At 40.9% G+C, this 19,346-nt stretch overlaps 1 protein-coding gene across 17 annotated transcripts in view; it reads right to left on the reverse strand.

Annotated features, from left to right (window-relative positions):
- EPS15 (epidermal growth factor receptor pathway substrate 15) overlaps positions 1-17,613 on the reverse strand; it is a 61,379-nt gene extending 43,766 nt beyond the window's left edge. For 7 of the 17 annotated variants that reach the window (XM_040565801.1, XM_040565806.1, XM_040565796.1 and 4 more), the window contains exon 1: positions 4,112-4,364. In XM_040565801.1, coding sequence (XP_040421735.1) covers positions 4,112-4,138 — 27 coding nt within the window. In that variant the 5' untranslated portion in view covers positions 4,139-4,364. Of the gene's footprint in view, positions 1-4,111; positions 4,548-17,504 lie in introns of those variants that run through there. The other 10 variants (XM_040565807.1, XM_040565798.1, XM_040565793.1 and 7 more) reach the window with 3 other exon arrangements.
- Positions 17,614-19,346: the final 1,733 nt, after the last annotated feature.

Consider the following 19,346-nt stretch of genomic DNA (forward strand, 5'->3'; position numbering starts at 1 on the left):
ACACACACACTATAAAACTTCCTCCAAGTACTGTCTTTTTATTACTACACTGACATTAGCACTATTAGTCTCACAGACACAGAGGGAGCTACAGAGTCGCTGTTCCAGGCCATACAACACAGGACCAAAATGACAAGTATTGGTGCACATCCTGCACATTCACTTGTTTCCATCCAGTCTTCTGAAATTTTGTCCCACCTAGGTGAAAAAAAAATCCATGCTGCTCCTCTACAATCATTTGACGACACAGTGTTAGATATCCCAAAACTGTTAAGCAAGAGCAGACATCCCTCTCCAGATTTATTTGCTTGTACTTTAAGTAGTCTATTCGTTGGTGCAATCGCACTGTTTCCCTTACATTTATGATGAGGACATTAAACAGAGCTCTTGAGCGAAAGCTTCCTTGAGATTAAAGTTTTCCCCTACAGCAATAACACAAGATAAGAAAGTATTTATAGCAAATTTATATGCACATATATTGCCATGCACTTCAGAGTCAGAACCTTCATTCCCCTTGAACAGCTGAAGCATGCGCAGAGACTCTGCCACCTTCTCTTTGCGCAGATGGCTGTCACTGCGTAATTAAATATGGTTCAATTCCATTTTCAAATCACTACAGGAAGCCTCTACCATCTTATAATCAGTACTGAACGAAGTCTGTAAAATGTGAAAAAGCAGCTCCACAGCCTTTCAGCTACTATCTAACATGGCTGGTGCAATACCAATCAAAAATTTAGTTCTACCTGCTTTATAGGGGAGGCTGACTGGTCGTGCACAGGCTTAAACACACACACACACGTGCTCACACACAGTCAGGTTTCTTTATCTTTTACAGAGGACAATGCAGAAGGACACATTTCTCACTTCCGTAAAATAATAATAAACTAAAATCCTGATTTTACCATTGTGTTGATCCCTAACAGAAGTCTGAAGATTGCCACAAACCTCAGGTGAAAAAGAATTAAGTGACTGCTGAGCTTTGCTTTTTGGCTCTGCATTACAACATACCTGTTACTACAAGACTCATTCATACTGTGTTTACATCCTATATACTCCAGTAACTGGCAATGTATGCATCAGACAGGTGTCCACCTTAGCGTCAGCTGTAATTCAGCGAATCCCTTAGACAACAAAACACAGCGCTCTGGACCTGTGACAAGATATTGAAGTCTGAACTGAGACACGGGGTACAATCTTGTTACGTGACCGTCTTGTTTATTAAAGCAGCTCAAAGCTACTTTTTAAGATGACAACCACTTTTTCACAAAAGATGTATTTCATAATATCAGGAAAACAAGAAGGTATCTTACTATTCTCCCTGAATACTTCTGGACACTCCCACCTTCATTTCCCCGAACCTTCAAACACACATGAGCAGTTTCTCTTACTGAACTACCACCTTAATTTTCAGTGGCGACAGGAAGTTTTTGAATGTCCACATTGCACGAGCCTTCAAACATCGCCCACACTTTTAACATGTATTTTCTGCATCTTCTGTCTTCATTTCCTTCCTCTGTAAATTAATTAAACCAGATAAGCAGCCATATTTGGAAGATCAAAAATAAAATTCTTCTCATTGGCTATAGCTTAATTTGAGTTTTCCAACAACAGACTGCTAGATATGAACAGTTCCTTCTTACCGATGCTGTTTTCAAGGTGAAGGCAACCACAACAAAACATTCACTTGGTACAAGTTTTCTTAGAAGTTCCACACTTAATTCAGTTATGCTCAGACCATGACACTTACCGAGCAAATGCAAGTGGCAACAAGATACTGCTTCAGGGGTTCAAAATTAGGAGAACAGGACACTTCAGATTAAGTATATTCATTTTGCAACGCTCTTCAAGCACACTTGGTGTAATAAATTTCACTACAGCTACACAGGCCCAAAATATTTTTACTTATCAACCAACAGAAAGTTCCACGTTACTTAAATGAAGCTTTAATATTCAAATAAACAATGCTCAGCCCTCGCAGATACCGCAGCTGCAAAGCCATCTGAAAATACCCCAGTCCGATTTTGGAAACACCCAACTTCCTCGTTGTGTTAAATCGGTCACAACCACATAAGAAGGGGAAAAAGAAAATCTGAGACAACTGTGAGCTCGACTGCTGGTCAAGCAGAACTGCCTCTTATTCTCTGCATGTTTACAGCAGAAAGCACCAGCCTGCACAGTTTGTCTCGCTGGTGTTAGTAATCGATCTAACTGCAGCCAGCAACCATCCCCTCCCACCCCCGTACTCACTTTCACTTCCTCACACTACATCGGAATGGATTCAGAACACTTCGGACTTTCCATAACTCTAAAATGCCTGAAATTAGAGCCTATGTTGAAGAAATGATCTTTAGGCTTGCTTGACTTTCTAAGATTATTTTTATTCAAAGCACGCTCCTCCTGACCCCACTCCCCAAAAAAGAACTCCCCACACAAATGGTCAACAACAACAGAAATAGCTTCCTCAATTTAACCACTGGTGTAAGTTGTAGTCACAGTGGTTTTAAGGACACTGGCAGTTTTTCTGCTCCTATCAATGTTATCACATTTCTATTTAGTCCCTGTTCCACGTGACCAAAAAAAAAAAAGTACGTAAACTCTACAATGAAAGGATTACACAGCCTGTACGCCTGCAGAACATACTGTAGCAGGCACTCCTCCCCTCTCCCCAAAAAAAGGGCCAGAAGAGTCCATGCCCACGGAATAGCCCGTAGAATTAAATTACTGGTCTAGGAAAACTTTGTCCTTCAACAAAGGCATGCTTTAAACATTTTTCTTTTGCTTGAAGACTGTTGAAAGAGACACAGAAAATGCTAACCTAACATTTTTGACTATCAAAGCATACTTTCACAGAGGGTACTATTACCTTCACAAGTATATTCCTTTTATTTCTTTAGACCTTTAAAGACACGTTTTCTCAACGTATTTGGAGTTCACGTTTTCAATGAACCACCCTTTCTTTCCTTGAAATGGTTGAGGATTTCCTCACAAGTCAACTACAGAACGGAATAACTGCCAACTGAGTAGTCTGGCTCTGAACTTCTTGGTTTCCTCATGCGTGCGTAAGTGAGTCACACTTCTTTACCAGCTTTTACATACATGTGACAACTGACGATCAGATTGAAGCATTCCAAGCCAGGAGCATGTGCACTGACAGGCCTGCCTCAGGCTCATGTCAGGTAGGAATGAAAACTTCTCACGTTCCTGCTACATGAAACAAAACAGTACCAGAAGTACAGTTCATTACCTACCAAATCTCTAGGGAATACGAAGCAGTCTCAACAGTGTACGAGCACACGTATGGAGGAATTCTACTACCATCAAGGAAAAAAATTCAAGCAACAAAGAGGTTTAAGCAGAGATCACCTGGACACTAACAATGCCAAAATTGTCCAAGCTTTAAGACCATGCAAGGTCCTTCATCGTAAGGACCTGCAAAGTCCTTCATCATTGGGCACCTGTAAAGCCAGTGGGCGAAAGGGGTACCCCCACATCACACAGCTAACAAAAAAAGAAGTAAGATGACTTCCAAGGCGGTATCTCTGGAGCTAAGACACCGCTGCAACAGGCCTTTGAGCGACATCCTCGCAGCTGTTCTGCACCCAGAGCAACCCCAGCACCCCCTAACCCCAGCTCCTGCCCGAAAGCTCCTCGGGCACAGCCACGGTGCCCCCGACACACACTTCACCACCCGCCTCCCACACGCGCGGGTCAGGTTTTGGGGGTTTTTCTGTTGTTTTGTTTTATCTGAGCCCGGCGCCCGCTGCCTTTCCCCGAGACAAAAGACCGAGGGCGCTGCCAGCCGCGGCCCCGAGCTCTGCTGGCTGTCCCCGGGGCAGAGGCACCTGCGGCCGGGCGGGGATCGCGGCGATCCCGGGGGATCTCCCCCTGCCTTCCCTCCCTCACACGGGGGGTCCCAACCTCCCCCCCACAACCCCCCCAGCCGCCACCTGACAGCGCCGGCGGCCGTTAGGCGCCCGTTGGGCGGCCGTTAGGCGGCGGGGCAGGCTGAGGGGCGGCCGGCGCAGCAGCGAGCCGCTCCGCTCCCCGCTCCCCCGGGGCCCTGCCCCTGGCCTTCACCCTCCGGCCCGGGGCGGAGGGAGGCGGGCGGTACCTGCGTGAGGGAGAGGTGGGCGGCCATGCTGCTTCCATCATGCACCGGCCGGGCCGCAGGAAGGACGTGCCGCCGCCGCCGCCGCCCGCCGCCCGCTGCCCAACTTCGGCAACTTCCCCGGCCGGGCCCCGGTCAAAACCCGGCGCCGGATCCGCGCCCGCCCGCCCGGAGTCTTTGGAGCCGGAGCCCGCCCCGAGAGGAAAACCGGGCGGTGGAAGCGGCCGGCTGGAGCCGGAGCGCGCGGGAGGAAGCTGCAGTGAAAAGGCGGAGCCGGGTGGGGGCTTGGTACGGATCGGAGGCTGCCTGCCTTTCCCGTGTGGGGTCTTGTGGGTGCTTCGTGCATGCCGAAGTGTTACATCCCCCTGGTTTAGTCATCAGCCAGGTGGCAAAACTATATGGCTCAGGTATAGCCAAACTATATGGCTCTGGGGCTTTGGTTGTGACAGAATTGGGAACGGGGCCCAGAGGAAGCCGCGTGAAGCCGGCAGGATGAGCTGAGCCAACGCGTCCTCTCATGGCTCCACGCGGCCAGGGTCAGCCCCGGCCTCCTGCCTCTGGTCCTGCAGGAAGGGAAATGCCGGCCAAGGAGCCTGTCACTCCCTGAGGCTCTCCGTGCTTTCTCCTACTGGGAAGAAAGCACAAGCAGGGGGGCGAAAAAGCCTCACGGGAGAAAAAAATGGTGAGGAAACATCACAGCAAGACAAAGAGGAGCAGGCGGGAGTGGAGAGCCAACAGCACCACGATCGAACCTTCAAGAAACACCTGCATGCAAACTGGCTGAAAGCAACATTTATGTCACCGGTTATCACTGCCTGTGTCCCTTCAACCCCTGACACAGCACAGCCAGGCAGCAGTGAGCAGGAGCTGCCCCTCCTGTACCTGCTCGCTCCCACATGCTGGCTATTTCGGTTGCTTTCCTCACCGCTTTGCCCTACCACCTTATACATCAGCCACCAAGGGTGGAGGGAAAACATCCCTGTTTCTGCGCTTTAGCCAAAGGTGGACCAGGCATGAATCTAACCTTGCATTACACATTCAGACCAATAAATTATCAGGAGTCACGCTGACTGGAAAGGTTTCACAGCGTGTTGTTTTCTTCCTCCTTTCTTCATTCTCTCCTACCACTGCTGTTTTTTTAATCTTCAGCTCAGTTTCATGCTTATGCTGATGTTCACGCCCCACCTCTGCATCCCGTCATTCCTCAGCCAGCAGTCATTGTTAGCTGCTATTCACATCTGTCATGATACATGTGGGATGTCACCCACCTATTCTCTAACAAAGGTTTTCTAGAAGCTTTACGTTACTGACCTCTTTCTCAGTCATCATTTCTGCAAGAAAAAAAGATACAATAGAGAAGATACAAAAAGCAAATAGTATAAAAATAAAAATATTCACACCATTCACACTGACGGTCACACCTCTACTCCACCTCACACTCGTTTCCTCCTAAATAAAAACCCTAGAAAACAGCAGAGGCTATTACCTCTCTAGGTTGATTTTTTTTCTTCTTTGATTAAAATAGGAATACTATCCCACAATAACATTATCTGGAAATTAAATCAGGAGATCACAAACCACAGCTGTGTCTCCAGGGGACAGCAGCACTGGAGCCTGTCAGCATTTTTGAGGGGCCCGCAGAAGAGAACCAGAGGGCCTGGGTTCCTGTTAATTGCCACAACCTCTTGTGGATGCCCTTTGCTCTCTGTGTTGTTTTCCCCATCTTGGTCTCCTCTCCCCAGCTGAGAGCGGCTACAACTCAGCAGCGGACTGGCAGCCCCTCAGGAGCGGGCCAGGCATGCTGAGGCTGACATCTTCTCACCGCAAATGGAAGGAAAGTGTAAAACAGGGTAACGGGAGCTGGCTCTGGGGTTACAGGCTTAACGTTGGAGGCTGTTGCGAGTAGGACTCTGTGGGCAGGCTGCCTGACTTGGCAGATGTGTCCCTGCTGCTGGTCCCCGACTCTTTACTGGGTCCTGCATCAGGAGTCTCCCAGCTGGTGCAGGCCTAGACCCACTGCTGCTGTCGAAATGAGGGTGCAGGGTGGGTTGGGAAGGAACACCGGGGACTTGCACAGGCACTCAGCTCTCCCTGCACAGCCCTTCACGCAGAGCAGCCTCACCCAGAGCACAATTAAAAGCCACGGGTCCGCTCTGAGCACAGCGTGCTGTCCACGAGATATGTCTGTGAGGGCCTGACCTTCCAGAAACCTCTACGTTAGGAAAAAAACAAAACAAAACAAAAAAAAAAAAAAAAAACAAGCAAACAAAAAAAACACTATTCTGCTCCCTCAAACTGTGAAGAGCACGGCAGCCTGCTGATCCAGTGAGGGTTTTCATACTGCTGCTGAGCTCTCCTAGGCAGCATCAGCAATACGAGCTGCCCTCGCTGCCCCCCCAGTGAGGATAGGAGCTAGTGGGCAGTGCTGGGGACGTGCCTACGGCCCTTCGCGCCCTGGCCATGCGTATGGCACGTTTGGTTCTTCTGAGGGGCGGACAGCCTTTCAAAACACACAGTGATCACTCATGACTGTTTTGTCCAGAGTCAGAGTGCGAGAATTGCTCAAGGTAATCACTGTGGCCTCTGCAAATTAAAATAATAATGAGTTCCATTCAGTCAACACCGGATTGGTGCGGTCACGTAGGTCTTTGCTGGTGTTGAGTGTTGTGTGCCTCCTGCAGGCAAATACTGTCCTGGAGACCTTCAAGCACCTGAGTTAAAGCAGCTTGCTCATGGCCTCAGACATCTCTGTAACAATTGCAACAGCACTCGGCAGCTTGATGCCAATCCACCACTGTATGGCAGATATTTGCGAACCTGGAATGACAGCTCTCGGGAGGAAACAGCTATCTGTTTCTACGCTGTAATAACAATTTCATGTCCTGATACAGGGTCATAAAAACGGACTTCACACTGTGAAAGTAGTAGTAACCTGTTACCGATTATTTTCTATAAAGAGAACAATTACTAAAATCTATCCAAAACCTTTTGCAGGTTTGCAAAACAACACGCTCCGACTACTTCTATGGCTGAACCAAGAGCAGCTCAGTAGGGCTTGGCTGGGGTGGAAGTCTGGGACTGGGGGAGTTTCTAAACATGGAAACCATTTTCCTGTTTCTCCCTTTGCTGACCCCATGAATCTTACAGCCTTCTGCAGTATCTCCTACTCTGAGAATTGTGTAGTGCGGAAGGGGGTGGTGAGATTGTGCTGGGTTTTGGGGAAAGCTTGTAAAGAACTTCAGAAAGTCAAAAGGCCAATGAACAAGGTAAAAACTAAAATTAACTGTTTCATTTTATACATTGTCACCTTCAATAAGAATTCTGCTGCAGGAAATCTGTTTATGTGTAATCTGCTCTGTAATAAATGTAATAACTGCTAAATGTTGATCTACTTGCCATAAGATCCCCTAGTATAGGACACTTGATATCAAAAGAACACGACAAACAGTATTAGCATGCTGTTATTTGTAAGTATAACAGGATTTTGTATGGGTATTGTAGGTATTGACATTTTGGCAAATGGATACCAGATCTCAGTGTTCTTTATTGTTTCTTTAAAAGCAAAATGCCCAAGGTTAAATCTACACAGGACAAACAAGTGACTACTAATCAATCAAAACCAGGCAAATGGTTTGTGGAGGATGGGTCTTGCACCCACATAGCTACAATAGCAACAACATAACTGCATCAGTGCAAATCCCTTTTTGTAAGACACTGTGTATGTATATAAAGTGACTTGTTCTAGAACCGTTGACTTGAATTTGAAACCCGAGCTAGACAGTTTAAAAAGGCTTTTATACAAGTGAGAATCAGACACTAATGACCTCTGTGTTTTATGCACCTCTTACAGTCACCAAATACTTTTAGTAAGGCTAATAACATTTTAATCAGATCCACTGGTCTCCTGGAAATAACATCTTAAGTGGCCATGCCTTCCTTTATCTTCCTTTATCATAGCTTTGTTTATTTTATGGCTCAGCACACAGGAAGCACTTTTTTTTTTTTCTTCCAAAACAACACATAGGTATTCAGTGTGACCTGTTCTGCTTGTTCCAGGAAAAGTATTATTACAGCCCATGAACGCTCAGGAGGCTGACTAGAGGAGTGACTCACTCCTGCCTCCTGCATACCCAAACATGAAATGACTTAGCCAGCTTTCTGGAATTTCAGTGCAAAGCAGATTAGCTCCAGTATTGCAAATACCAAATGAAGGATCTAACTAGCAGAAGGTTTAAACCATTTGGATTTTCACAGGGCAAAAGGAACCATATGCACAAACACACAGCATCCTGGCAAAAAGAGAATTACAATCCTCATATCAAAGAGTGGAAATGAAAGAGAACTACTTATAGGTAAGCAAAAACTGCCTTAGGTTGACCAGGTTTCAGAAAGCCAAGCCACAGCTGGACTCCTGACACACACCAGCAGTTAACCACACTTCTGGTATCAAGAGTTCCCCCCTGAGAAATGAGGAAGATCAGCACAGAACTTCAGTGACCTTTTGGACTGAAGGTATCTTTTATCAGAAATCTCAAGTACTTTCCAGGACTAGTGACACAAGTTGCTTTAGGAAATCCCAGCTACAGGCATGTCTCTAATTAGTAATACGCCCCAGCTTTATGTGCTCTTCACATTATATGCAGCTACAAGTTTCCTGGACGTAGGATTTCTGATAGGCTGGTATGTTTTAAGGCTACAGCGACCCATTAAAATAGCTGGTTTGTCCTTCGTTATAAGATTTTCCACGGGTATCTGTTAATTTTTTGTATAGAGCTCATGAGTCCTTCAGTGTGTCTTCTAGGGAGATGCTTAGTTACTAGCAAAGGTACAGCAATCGTTATGAAAACTGCATACAAATGACTAGTCTGCTAATTCCTCTTGTGCTGTGCTCTTGATTCCTCGTGGCAGTTTGCAGGCTTTCAAACTCACAGCTGCTTTGAAAATGTTTTAAAAGGGGTTGTGGGATGATCAAATTTATACAAAACCATAGCAGTATTAAAGAAGTACAGACTACGATGTTAAGGTATCTTTGCAAATTTATATATTTGCAAATTTACTCATCCGAACAGTGTTTTCTGAACTGGTAGTTTTATGTCACATAGGAATAGAGTACAGGATGGAATGATTGTTTTTACCTCTTTGTTTTTGGAAAATGATGTAATTTGTATTGCAAATATTCAGTATCCCCCCCCACCCCAAAAAAAAAAAAAAATTATTTTTGAACTAGAATTTTTATTAAGAGACAGGAATGTTACAGTTGATAAAAACCCAAATAAGGCCTGAGTGAATCTCTTCAAAACAATTATGTTTGATGGAAAAATTGGCAAACTTAAAATGCAGCAACACTACAGACTCATCTACACCATTAAAAATATACACAATTTATCTTTTCATTAAGACTGTAAGCATATTTTCTCTAATTTGTGTGAGTCAATCTTATTGGGCTATACCTCATGCTCCCAGAAAGTTAAACAAAATGTGGATATATAAAAGAGGTTAATTTGTTCTCTTATAAACTAGACGGATGACACAGAGCAGAATGACATTTTTCACACAAGATTTAGTTTTTCATTCAAGATCATATTTGAACACCAGAAAAATCTTCAACAAGCATTAATTTGACATGATGCCCAGCAGTTGGAGATGTAGCCACTCCTTGTACAGCTTAATATATGCTCAGACAAAAATAGAAAAAGCAATACCACTGATGAAACAGCAAGTCTTCATTATAAATTAAACACATCAATATTGTAATGTGTATTGTATATTCAACAAAAATGAGGATTGAAAACTAATATGTTTACAAAGTAACAAGCAGAAAGGCTTGTGCCAACAGTTTCTTTTGTTCTCTTTTTCCTGAGGCATATTGTCTATACTGTAAGTCCAGGGAATGCATGAGTTGCCTTTCTAAAACAATTATAAGTATATTATATTTAAATAAATATGAAGTATCTTCTTAAAATCTACACACTGAATTCCCAGCATTCTCCTAACATAAAACTAATTCACTCTGCACATCAGAAAGATAATTATTTCATTTCAGAATTATAAGGTACATGAAGTAATTAGGTAAAAGAGCGTGTTACTGACCCTTAAAACTGTCTTCCTCCCACAGATCGGTTTGTCTTTATCTAAGACAAATTCATGACTATTTATGGCATCCTGCTCTTTTTAGGGCATTACTGTAAATCTTGAGCCTCTCCTTTTTTTGTCCTCCTGTTTCTTTTTCTCTTCTTATACATTCTTAGCTTCTTCTCAAATTTCTTTCGTTTTCTCGTATTCTTAATTACAACCCCAAGAATACCAAAATGGTTTGGAAATTATGGAAATAAATTAGTATTGATGCAATAATATGGGTCATAAGCCAAAAAAAAGTTAACTTTCCCAAATCACTAAGCCAGTACCTGCAAGCCACTCTTCAAGCTGAGCAATGATTCAAGCCCTAACATAACAAAACACTTAAATGCATGTTTAAATTCATCCCTGTTCAGGACAACACAATAGTCACGTGTTAAATTTCACACTAGAATTTAAAACCTTTCCTAAATTTAAATCATATTCTCCTTGGTTTCAGCAATAATCTCTCATGTACATGAACTACAGTGACAAGACCACTGGTGACAGAGCAGAGATGTCAGCTTGATTCTGGTACTGTGACTGTCAAAGTGATGTTGAGAAGATGGGTCAGAACCCTTGATGATGGGAAATCAATGATATTTGACAAGGTGTTAATGATTTTGCCCTCAGTAGACAAGGACAGGGCTGATTTCACTATTTTTGCTAACCATGATCAATCTACATTTAAAAGTGTGCTAATTTAAAAGTGTGTTTCAATGTCTTTGTTGCTATGGAGAAGATCACAAATTATTGACAATACAGGGAGAAGTGAGAGTAAAGCATTACTTGCCTCCAACAGTACCAGGCATATATGCTGTAAGGGAGACTGCAGATTGCACTCCATGAAGGCTATCAGACGGCAAAGTGCAGACCCTTCTGCAGACAGAAGGAATTTGGTGTGATTCAATGGGAATTTCTTTCTGCTGCTCTCCCCCTGCTCAGAACCAGTCCTGCTGTACATCCATAAACCAGAAACCACCACCTTGTGGGATTATTTTTGATTTAATGCTCTGTAGCAGGGAGAGGAATCTGTTCTGTTCCTTGGCCAACTATTGCACAACGCTGGCAGGCAAAACGTTCCTTTAAGTGCAAAACAAATAATCCCACTGGTGTCAGCACGTAAGAGTGAGGAATGTTGCCTTAAAATCTCCCTTTGTTTTCTAGACTCCTGAACTACTGACACGTAATTAAAACACCTGTGTTCACACCACCTTTCCTTCTTAATTCTTCTAAATCAGTTTGACATTGTGAACCTTAGTACTGTAATATGACTGATGAGACCTAAAATAGGTTCCTTTATGAAAAATGTTTAAAACACATACAATGAGTAGCTCTGTTAAATATCAAAGGCAGAATATTATCTCCTTGCTGCAAAGTGCAGTGCGAAGTTCAACATTTAATATATATTCTTCTTTGGTTGCGTACACATGCAATTGAAACATGAAATATCCTCAGAGATGACCAACTTATTTCTTTACTGACTCATTTGTTTTCTGTCTCGTTTTGTTTTGAGATCAAGTTGCAAAACTAATGCAACAATGATTCAGCCTTAATGGAACTGTTTAAGGTGTGCACGACTGATCAGATGCAAAAGAACACGAGTGGAACTTGAACTCCATCAGCTGACAAGGACTTGCATGCCTCTGTGTGACCTTACATTTCTTTTCTATCATTCATAGTGAGAAGTAAAAGACATTGCAGCAGCTTCACCTGTTTCATGTAACAGCTGTAACTACAAAGGTCTGGAGACCATTCATAAAAAAAAAAAAAAAAAAAAAAAAAAAGCGTCTTTGCCTAAGTTTTAGCAGCATTTAAAGCAGCCAAGGAAAATACTTCCAGTGTAGTAATCACTGTGACTGAGAAAATTACATCATGGATCTCAGCGGTTTCATGACAGCTTTTTGATGAAACTTGCTAGGTTTACAAATAAAATTATATTTAAATATATTCTGGCCTTAAAAATACATTCCAGAACATGAAAGATGATCTGACTTAATTCCTGCTGGTAATATTAATTGAAATGAGAGGCACATAAGCTAAGAAGCAACTGAAGCGTGTATCAGTATATTTATACATACAAATCTGTATCAGATTTCTCAAAGGTACTGATGATGTACAAGTATGAAACCAGTTAGATTTTCAGATTCCTGTGTCAGTTTAATTTCTGTAAACACGACAAATTTGTCCTTCTTAGAAGGAAAATCAAAGTGATCACAGAACAAACAGATATGAAAATGACACAAAGACCACTGAGGCCCAAAAGAGGAAAGTAATGAGGTTTTCAGTATAAAACAGAGGAAGAAGCCATGGAAGCTAGATAAGATCAGATAACTATGAAAGTTCTGCAGAAACAGAGGATGTGCCTTGCTAAAAGAATCCCCATGATTCAAAAGGCATTCAAATTACATCCAAGGCTGAAACACTTTTGAATGTCAGTCTCTTCCTGTTTACTGGAGAGAGATAATTAGTTCCTGTTCAAATCAACTTTACCCTAGTGAATTTACTTACAGAAATATTTGTAAAAAAATGATTGAATGAGCTTCTGTATCATTTCCTTGTGATAGCTCTAGATGATGGTAAATTACATATATACAGAAAAGCAGGAGAAAAAAAGCATCAGTAGAGCTACTTAAAATGAATATATGAGTTACTTAATTTATTTTCAATTCTTCTAAGCAGGAAATAAGTCCGAAGCTAGAAATTAGCTGGGGGTCTCCTGAACAGGACTACAGAACAGATCTATTAGCCAAGTGACATAAATATCAGCTCAAAAATAAGAACCATACAAGTACCTGACAGAGATCAAGGTCAAGAAAACCTATATTGCTGCATTTATAAATATAAGTACCTGGTGTTTATTTTTGCTTTTCAAGTCTCCTTATTTTTGTAGTTGTGATTCTCAGGTACACAGGGTATCTAAGTCTAAATGATAAAAGTTTGTGACAAAAGCACCAAAGCTTGGACCACCTGCTTGGGTTTCTAAGTCACTCGATAGGTACATTTCCAGTCAGGTAACAGTTATTTCTTAATCCAACTTCTACTTCAAGAAATGTGTTCAAGGCAGGACAGGGGGCTTGGCCTATATGACAACTGGCACAGATGAAAGCCAGCCAGATTGCGTTAGTCTAAAAGATTTCTCTTGTCCAAAACACACCCTTGGCATGTTCTAAAAACAGCAAAGAATCTCTGTCTTTCTCTTTCCCCTTTACCATTATTATATATCTGACTTTTTTACTTATCAGTAGTTTTGTCTCCTACCCATGTAGCTGTGAAGCAACTTAACAAATTGTTCATATGAGAAAAGCATTTATTCTACTAACAAGATCCAAAAAGGCACATTTTTAATTAAACTTTTTTTTTTTTTCCTCTCAGGTCTCTCAATTTTGTAGCATTGCTGAAATAACATTCATCAATTCCTGTAACTTTTTTGGGACTGCTAATTTAAAAAATAATACAACTTAATACTTGGATAAGCAATGTAATGTAAGGACCTATTTTTATCAGATGATCAAATGAAATACATTACAAAAAGTAAAATTCCTAAAATTGTAGATATATAAGTTGCACACATGCACTTATTTGATTAAATGAACAATGTGTGCTAATTTTAGCGGAAATAAATATTTTCAAGTTCTTCACTCTATCTGATGTCATAATGAGACTCTTCATGTACATCACATTGAATAAGATCTGCCCAAACAATTTAATGGATTCACCATTTGGTCAAGGCTCTTTTCATGATTTATTATAAACTATATTACTTAAGTCTGATCCTCATCACCAGAATACTCAAACTTTGCTGATAATGCAATCAATCTGTGGAAATGTAATAGTCTAGAAAGAGAACCTAGACAAAACGACATTATCCCTCAAGTCTCCTAGCTGGTTCTATATTTACCATCTCTTCCATCACTACATTATACGAGCAAAATTTCTTTCTCTTGTACACATCTGCTACTCAAATCCATAGTTTCAGCATATTCCATGAAGAGATTATGGTCTAGGTTACTGTGCAGCCACAACAGAGCTGCCCAGTGCTGCTGAGGGGGAAGCATGGTGTCCCACTGGAAACTGGACAAGGAAATGCCTAAAATTGCAAGCTGGCTGAAAGAGTAAAATGAATTGAGTCAGCGTTCTGGGGAAAGGAAGGAATACGGAAGGGTTGAACAAGCAGTATGTTAGGACAAAAAGAAAGTATGTTCAAAGCAGATAGCATATGAAAAAGTTAAGTGCCACTAGTATGCCATAAATAATACAAAATTTACCTAATGTACCACTAAAGTTTATGGATCAAATCCTCTTTCCTGGCCAAGATATACTGGCACAACAAAGGCTCTCAGAGAGTTGGTTATAGCTTTCCGATTCACTACCCAGTTCATCCCTCGCGCTGTTGTGGGGTTGGAGATAATTCATCAATGGAGGGATCCAAATTGCACTTTCTCTACCCTCTAATTTCTTTAAGACACTGTTTAAATGGGCTGTAAAACTGGTTACTATATCAGCTCCTAGTCCATTAAGAACTTTCCAATCTACAAGAGAAATTTCCTACCTGGGGACATTGGGTGATTTTCTCTTATTTTGCACTGCCTGAGCACTGTACGAGGGACACAAAACAGTGAAAATGGCCTAAGGCTCTCCACTTACATCCTTTCTCAGGTTTCTCCAGCTATATGAATGCTTCCATCTGTCCAAAATGAACAGAATTTATTTGGATGTATGATTGCATATCCATGTTTACAGAGAGCTAGACTGCAAATCCAATTCAAATTTCTTGTGTTCTGCGGAACTGTGTCCCTGGATGCAAAGTGCCCTCTGAGGAGGCATAATTTGAAACAGGTGGTTCAACAGATGAGCTGCCAAACACACAAGGCTTGCTCAAATGCCATCCAAAAGTAAAAGTTAAGTGGGATAAAAGTTTTCCTTGTCCCACTTTTAGATAAATAAGGCCTATCTGCTTGGAAGACGCTCTTTGCTCATTTTCTACCTTTCTACTTATTTTGCTCAAATTTGGCATGCTCTAGAAAACAAATTCAGCTTTACCAGCTACCAAGATTTTGTATTTTCCATTTTTTTTGTTGGTTTGTTGACTTTTTTGTTTATTTTCTAATAAAGCTCCAGTCCCTGGAGTTAAGAGCTTGCATGGGTTATCTGAGCTTTAATTAGAAAAACAAAAACAACAGCAACAACAAAAAAAAACAGCAAAACACAGGACCTTTCTGACCTTCAAGGTTGCCAAGGAAAGCTTGAAAATATAATGTAAATGAATACTGAAAGTTCAGAAACCAAAATTCTCTTTAAACTTATGCTTTGGTTGGCAGGCCTTAAGCACAAACAAATAACTTAAAGTGCCTGGAATATGAAGTCTAATGATTTCCCATTTAAACAGTCTAATACAGAAAGAGTTACCAGAAAGTTCTCCCCAGCTTGTAATACTTGCACAGGACCCCCTGCCAAACACTTGGTTCCCAGCTTGCCTTAGTGGATGGAAGCACTGTTCCTGCAGGCATTATTATGTCTTAGGCAATAACTCCACTGTAAAGTGAACTTGATTTAAAGCTACCATATGTCTTGATTTGCCCGGATATGCCAATTTTTTCCATCTGGAATTTCTTTCTGAGGACACACACATCTATCTACATACATATCTGTCTATTAATCTGTCCATTGCCCCAAACTCTATCTAGTTGCCTGAATTTCTTAACATCATGAACCCTGGCACAGTACAGTCAAAAGCCACAGAAAGTGGCATATTGCATATGGCAGAGTTTCCTATGCATGACAAAAATCAATCATTTCTGAAAAGCAGTTAGTCTGAGCATTCACTGTACAGAATATGTGCATATTGCTACCGGGAAAAGAAATGACAGCCATCACTTGAGTCAGCCAAACGCTACTTAGATCAGCTGCTCAGTGGAGTACTACCTATGCTTCACACAAGCACTGTAACAGCCAACGTTGCACTATCCTCAGAAATCTTTAAAGTACTGTAATGCTAGAATTAAGGATTTGTGGGCATATGGGATTCAAGATTTAAAAAAATGCAAAGGAATTGTAAATTGAGTTAATTCTACAGCCAAGAGATATACTTAGGGTAAGGCTGGTCTACTACCTGCAAGAAAAATAACACTGTCCTCCTCTTGTTTTAGAAATTCAGTGCAATGAGTAAATTTAACGCAAAGACTGCAATAATTAAATGTATGAGACATCACTCTTGATATTTAACAGATTAAATTCCCATCCAGAAGTGTAAAGCCAAGTAGACATGACATTTTACACACAGAACAGGCTCATGTTATCAATATGTAAATGAGACTTGGATACAGGAAACTGTGGGTTGGATTTTGTTTTGTCTAAAATTGTCAGATATGTAAACTAAAATCTGTAACATTGATAAAACAAACAGTTCAGTTGCTACTGATTTTACTGTATTCAGAATTGCATCTTTACTCTAGCTGCCAACTAGGAACAGTGTAATTAGAACTAGTCAGCATAAACCAGAGAGTGTAATACTAACAAAAAGCTTAGATCCTCCTCTTTTCTTATGCAATATGAATACCAGAGCTTAACTTTGGCTATTTACATGCTTTAATCTTTAAGTCAGTGGGATAAATTTTGTTCTTCATTATGTACACGTAACCACATCAACACCAATGGAAAGCACAAGTACGAACAACTTTTGGCCTGTTCGGCCTGAACTGGAAACACCCGACTCAAGTCATGCTCTCATTTTTTCATATCTTATTTCAAAAGACTTAATGCTGCTAATCTACAAACTATACTGCAAGCCTGGCCAGTAAATTAAAACAAACTATTCATTGTTTATACCTCAAGTTAATACACAACTGTAAGAAACTTTTAAGTACTAAACTTCACCAACTTCAACTTCTGCTATGGAAATTATCAACTCTCTGTATGCTGCAAACTGCTTTATAGTTAGACTTGCTTGTTAGTATATTCCTCACAAGTATATTTTCAAAAATTACCTCCCTTGGGCAACAGAAAGCAAATGCTGTACCTCCCCATTTTCTGACAATCATCCAGAGATTTCGGTTAACTTCAATAGCATTTATAGATTATAATATTAAAGTTATTCTAGCATTGGCTTAGAAGTTACGCAGCAATTACTATACAGATCAGATAGTTTATTAGAGCATGGAGAAGTACGATTAGAACAAACTGAACTTTTGAAACTTGGAAGCAAATAAATGAAACTAGGCCTGGATTTTCATCCAGTTCCTGGCTTTCCAACTGATTAACAGAGCCACCATATCTCCCCTACCTGTGGTGCTGTCCACGAGCTGAGTAAGATTCCTCTTGTTTCAGTCCATAGCATCTGGGTTTATTTCAGCAGTTCTGAGTAACTTCAGCTTCAGTGAATGTCTTTGAAACTGGAAACGTTAGAAAATGCACAAAATAAGGTTCTACAATTAAAATGTAAAATTATGCTATAGTATCATTAAACATCCCCCCAGAAATTCCACTCTTTTACTGGACAAGACAAACAAACAAAAAAACAACCCTCCTTGGAAAGTTATCTATAGTCCCTTAACTAACTGTGAAAATAAGAGTATTATTTAACAACAGAAATAGTAGCTCAGAACAAATGTCCAAATCACCAGTATCCCATCTCCAGCAGTAGCGACAGTTATGGAAGATGGTAGGAGTAGATAACCGTGGAGTGAGACTGCCCCGATGTACTTTCCAAATCTTCAGTGACTTGCAGATCAGAAATTACCTGACCTGGAGCTGTTTAATTGGTGTGAGTGGTTGTTTTAGTCTAGCTATCATAATACTAGGGTTGGAAACCTAGACAGGGTGTGCTAGGGCTTCCCCCTGCTCTTTGAACCTGGGTTTTCCTCCTGCTGGTACAAAGTTTGTGAAGCTGCAGAAGATGCTGCTGTAGGCCTATGTCTCATTTCATTTGGGGATCAGATGTTGCTGCCTTCTGCATGTTTGTATCCTAGTTCACACACTGCTGAAGTAGTCTCCTGACAGCTGCAAAATAGCAAAACATCCATCTCACCTCTAAACTTGAGGTCCAAGTGTCAGCACCATGATTTTTGGGGAGTAATTTGAGTTTACTCTGCAAATTCTGGTTGCTACTTTTTTTTTTTTTCCTACTAAATCGATTTTTTGCTCGTTTCTCCATTTCTGACAGAACAGAGAAAGTTGAGTAAGATGAACAAATTGTTTCTGCATTTTTGCTTTCATCAGAACAAGGACGAAGTAAATCCCTTAAGCAGGCACCAAGAGGGATTATTTTCATTCTGAGATAAGAGAAAAAAACTTCTCCAATTTTCTGGTAGGATAAGCCTTGTTACCTTTGTCTCCCAGTCCTTGTACAAGAAACAGTAACTCTAGAGAAAGATCTTTTTGACATTCCAAAATCAGGACAGCATTAGATGAGGGATTAGATCTACACAGGGCCCCTCCTATGTACAAATCACTCGGAGTGATTCTAGATATAAGGAAAAACCATTTGGCCTTAAATTCCAGATCTGAAATGCAGAAGGAGCCAGGAACTGATTCTAAATTGACACAACTGAAGCCTAGTTTCAGCAGATACCTCTTTAATACTGCTAGCTATGGAATAAAATGAATAATAGAAGCACTCATGGGGTAGTGCTCCTTCTACATACTTGTGTTTTATGATTGATTGCTCAGCCCTAGGTCTCCTTGACTTTTCTTTTACCTTCCTTTTCATCTCCTTCGATTTCCTACCTAGTACTCTAAAAATTACCCTAGTCAGATTTACACTTGTCTACTACATTATTTTTGCTATTTACTTTGACAAAAAAATAAAATAAAATAAATAATAATAATAAAAAGAGAGAGAGAAGAAAAAAAAGATGTTTTTCCTCTAGATTTTAATAAGACTTCGTACCAGACACCATGGATACTGCTCATAACAGCCTCATAATATGCATAAATTTTGGAACCTACTTGTATATGTATATATACTAGTTTTACAAACGTTGATATTGCAGTATCCATTACTAATAAAAAATGAAATATATATAATGAATATATAATATGATAAATATAATTACAATGAAAAAAGAAACACTCCTTCCTGAAAATAATCATAGCATATAATGCTTATAATTAGGGGCAATACATC

This window comes from Cygnus olor, chromosome 8, assembly GCF_009769625.2.
Source record: "Cygnus olor isolate bCygOlo1 chromosome 8, bCygOlo1.pri.v2, whole genome shotgun sequence".
In the NCBI taxonomy this organism is placed as follows: domain Eukaryota; kingdom Metazoa; phylum Chordata; class Aves; order Anseriformes; family Anatidae; genus Cygnus; species Cygnus olor.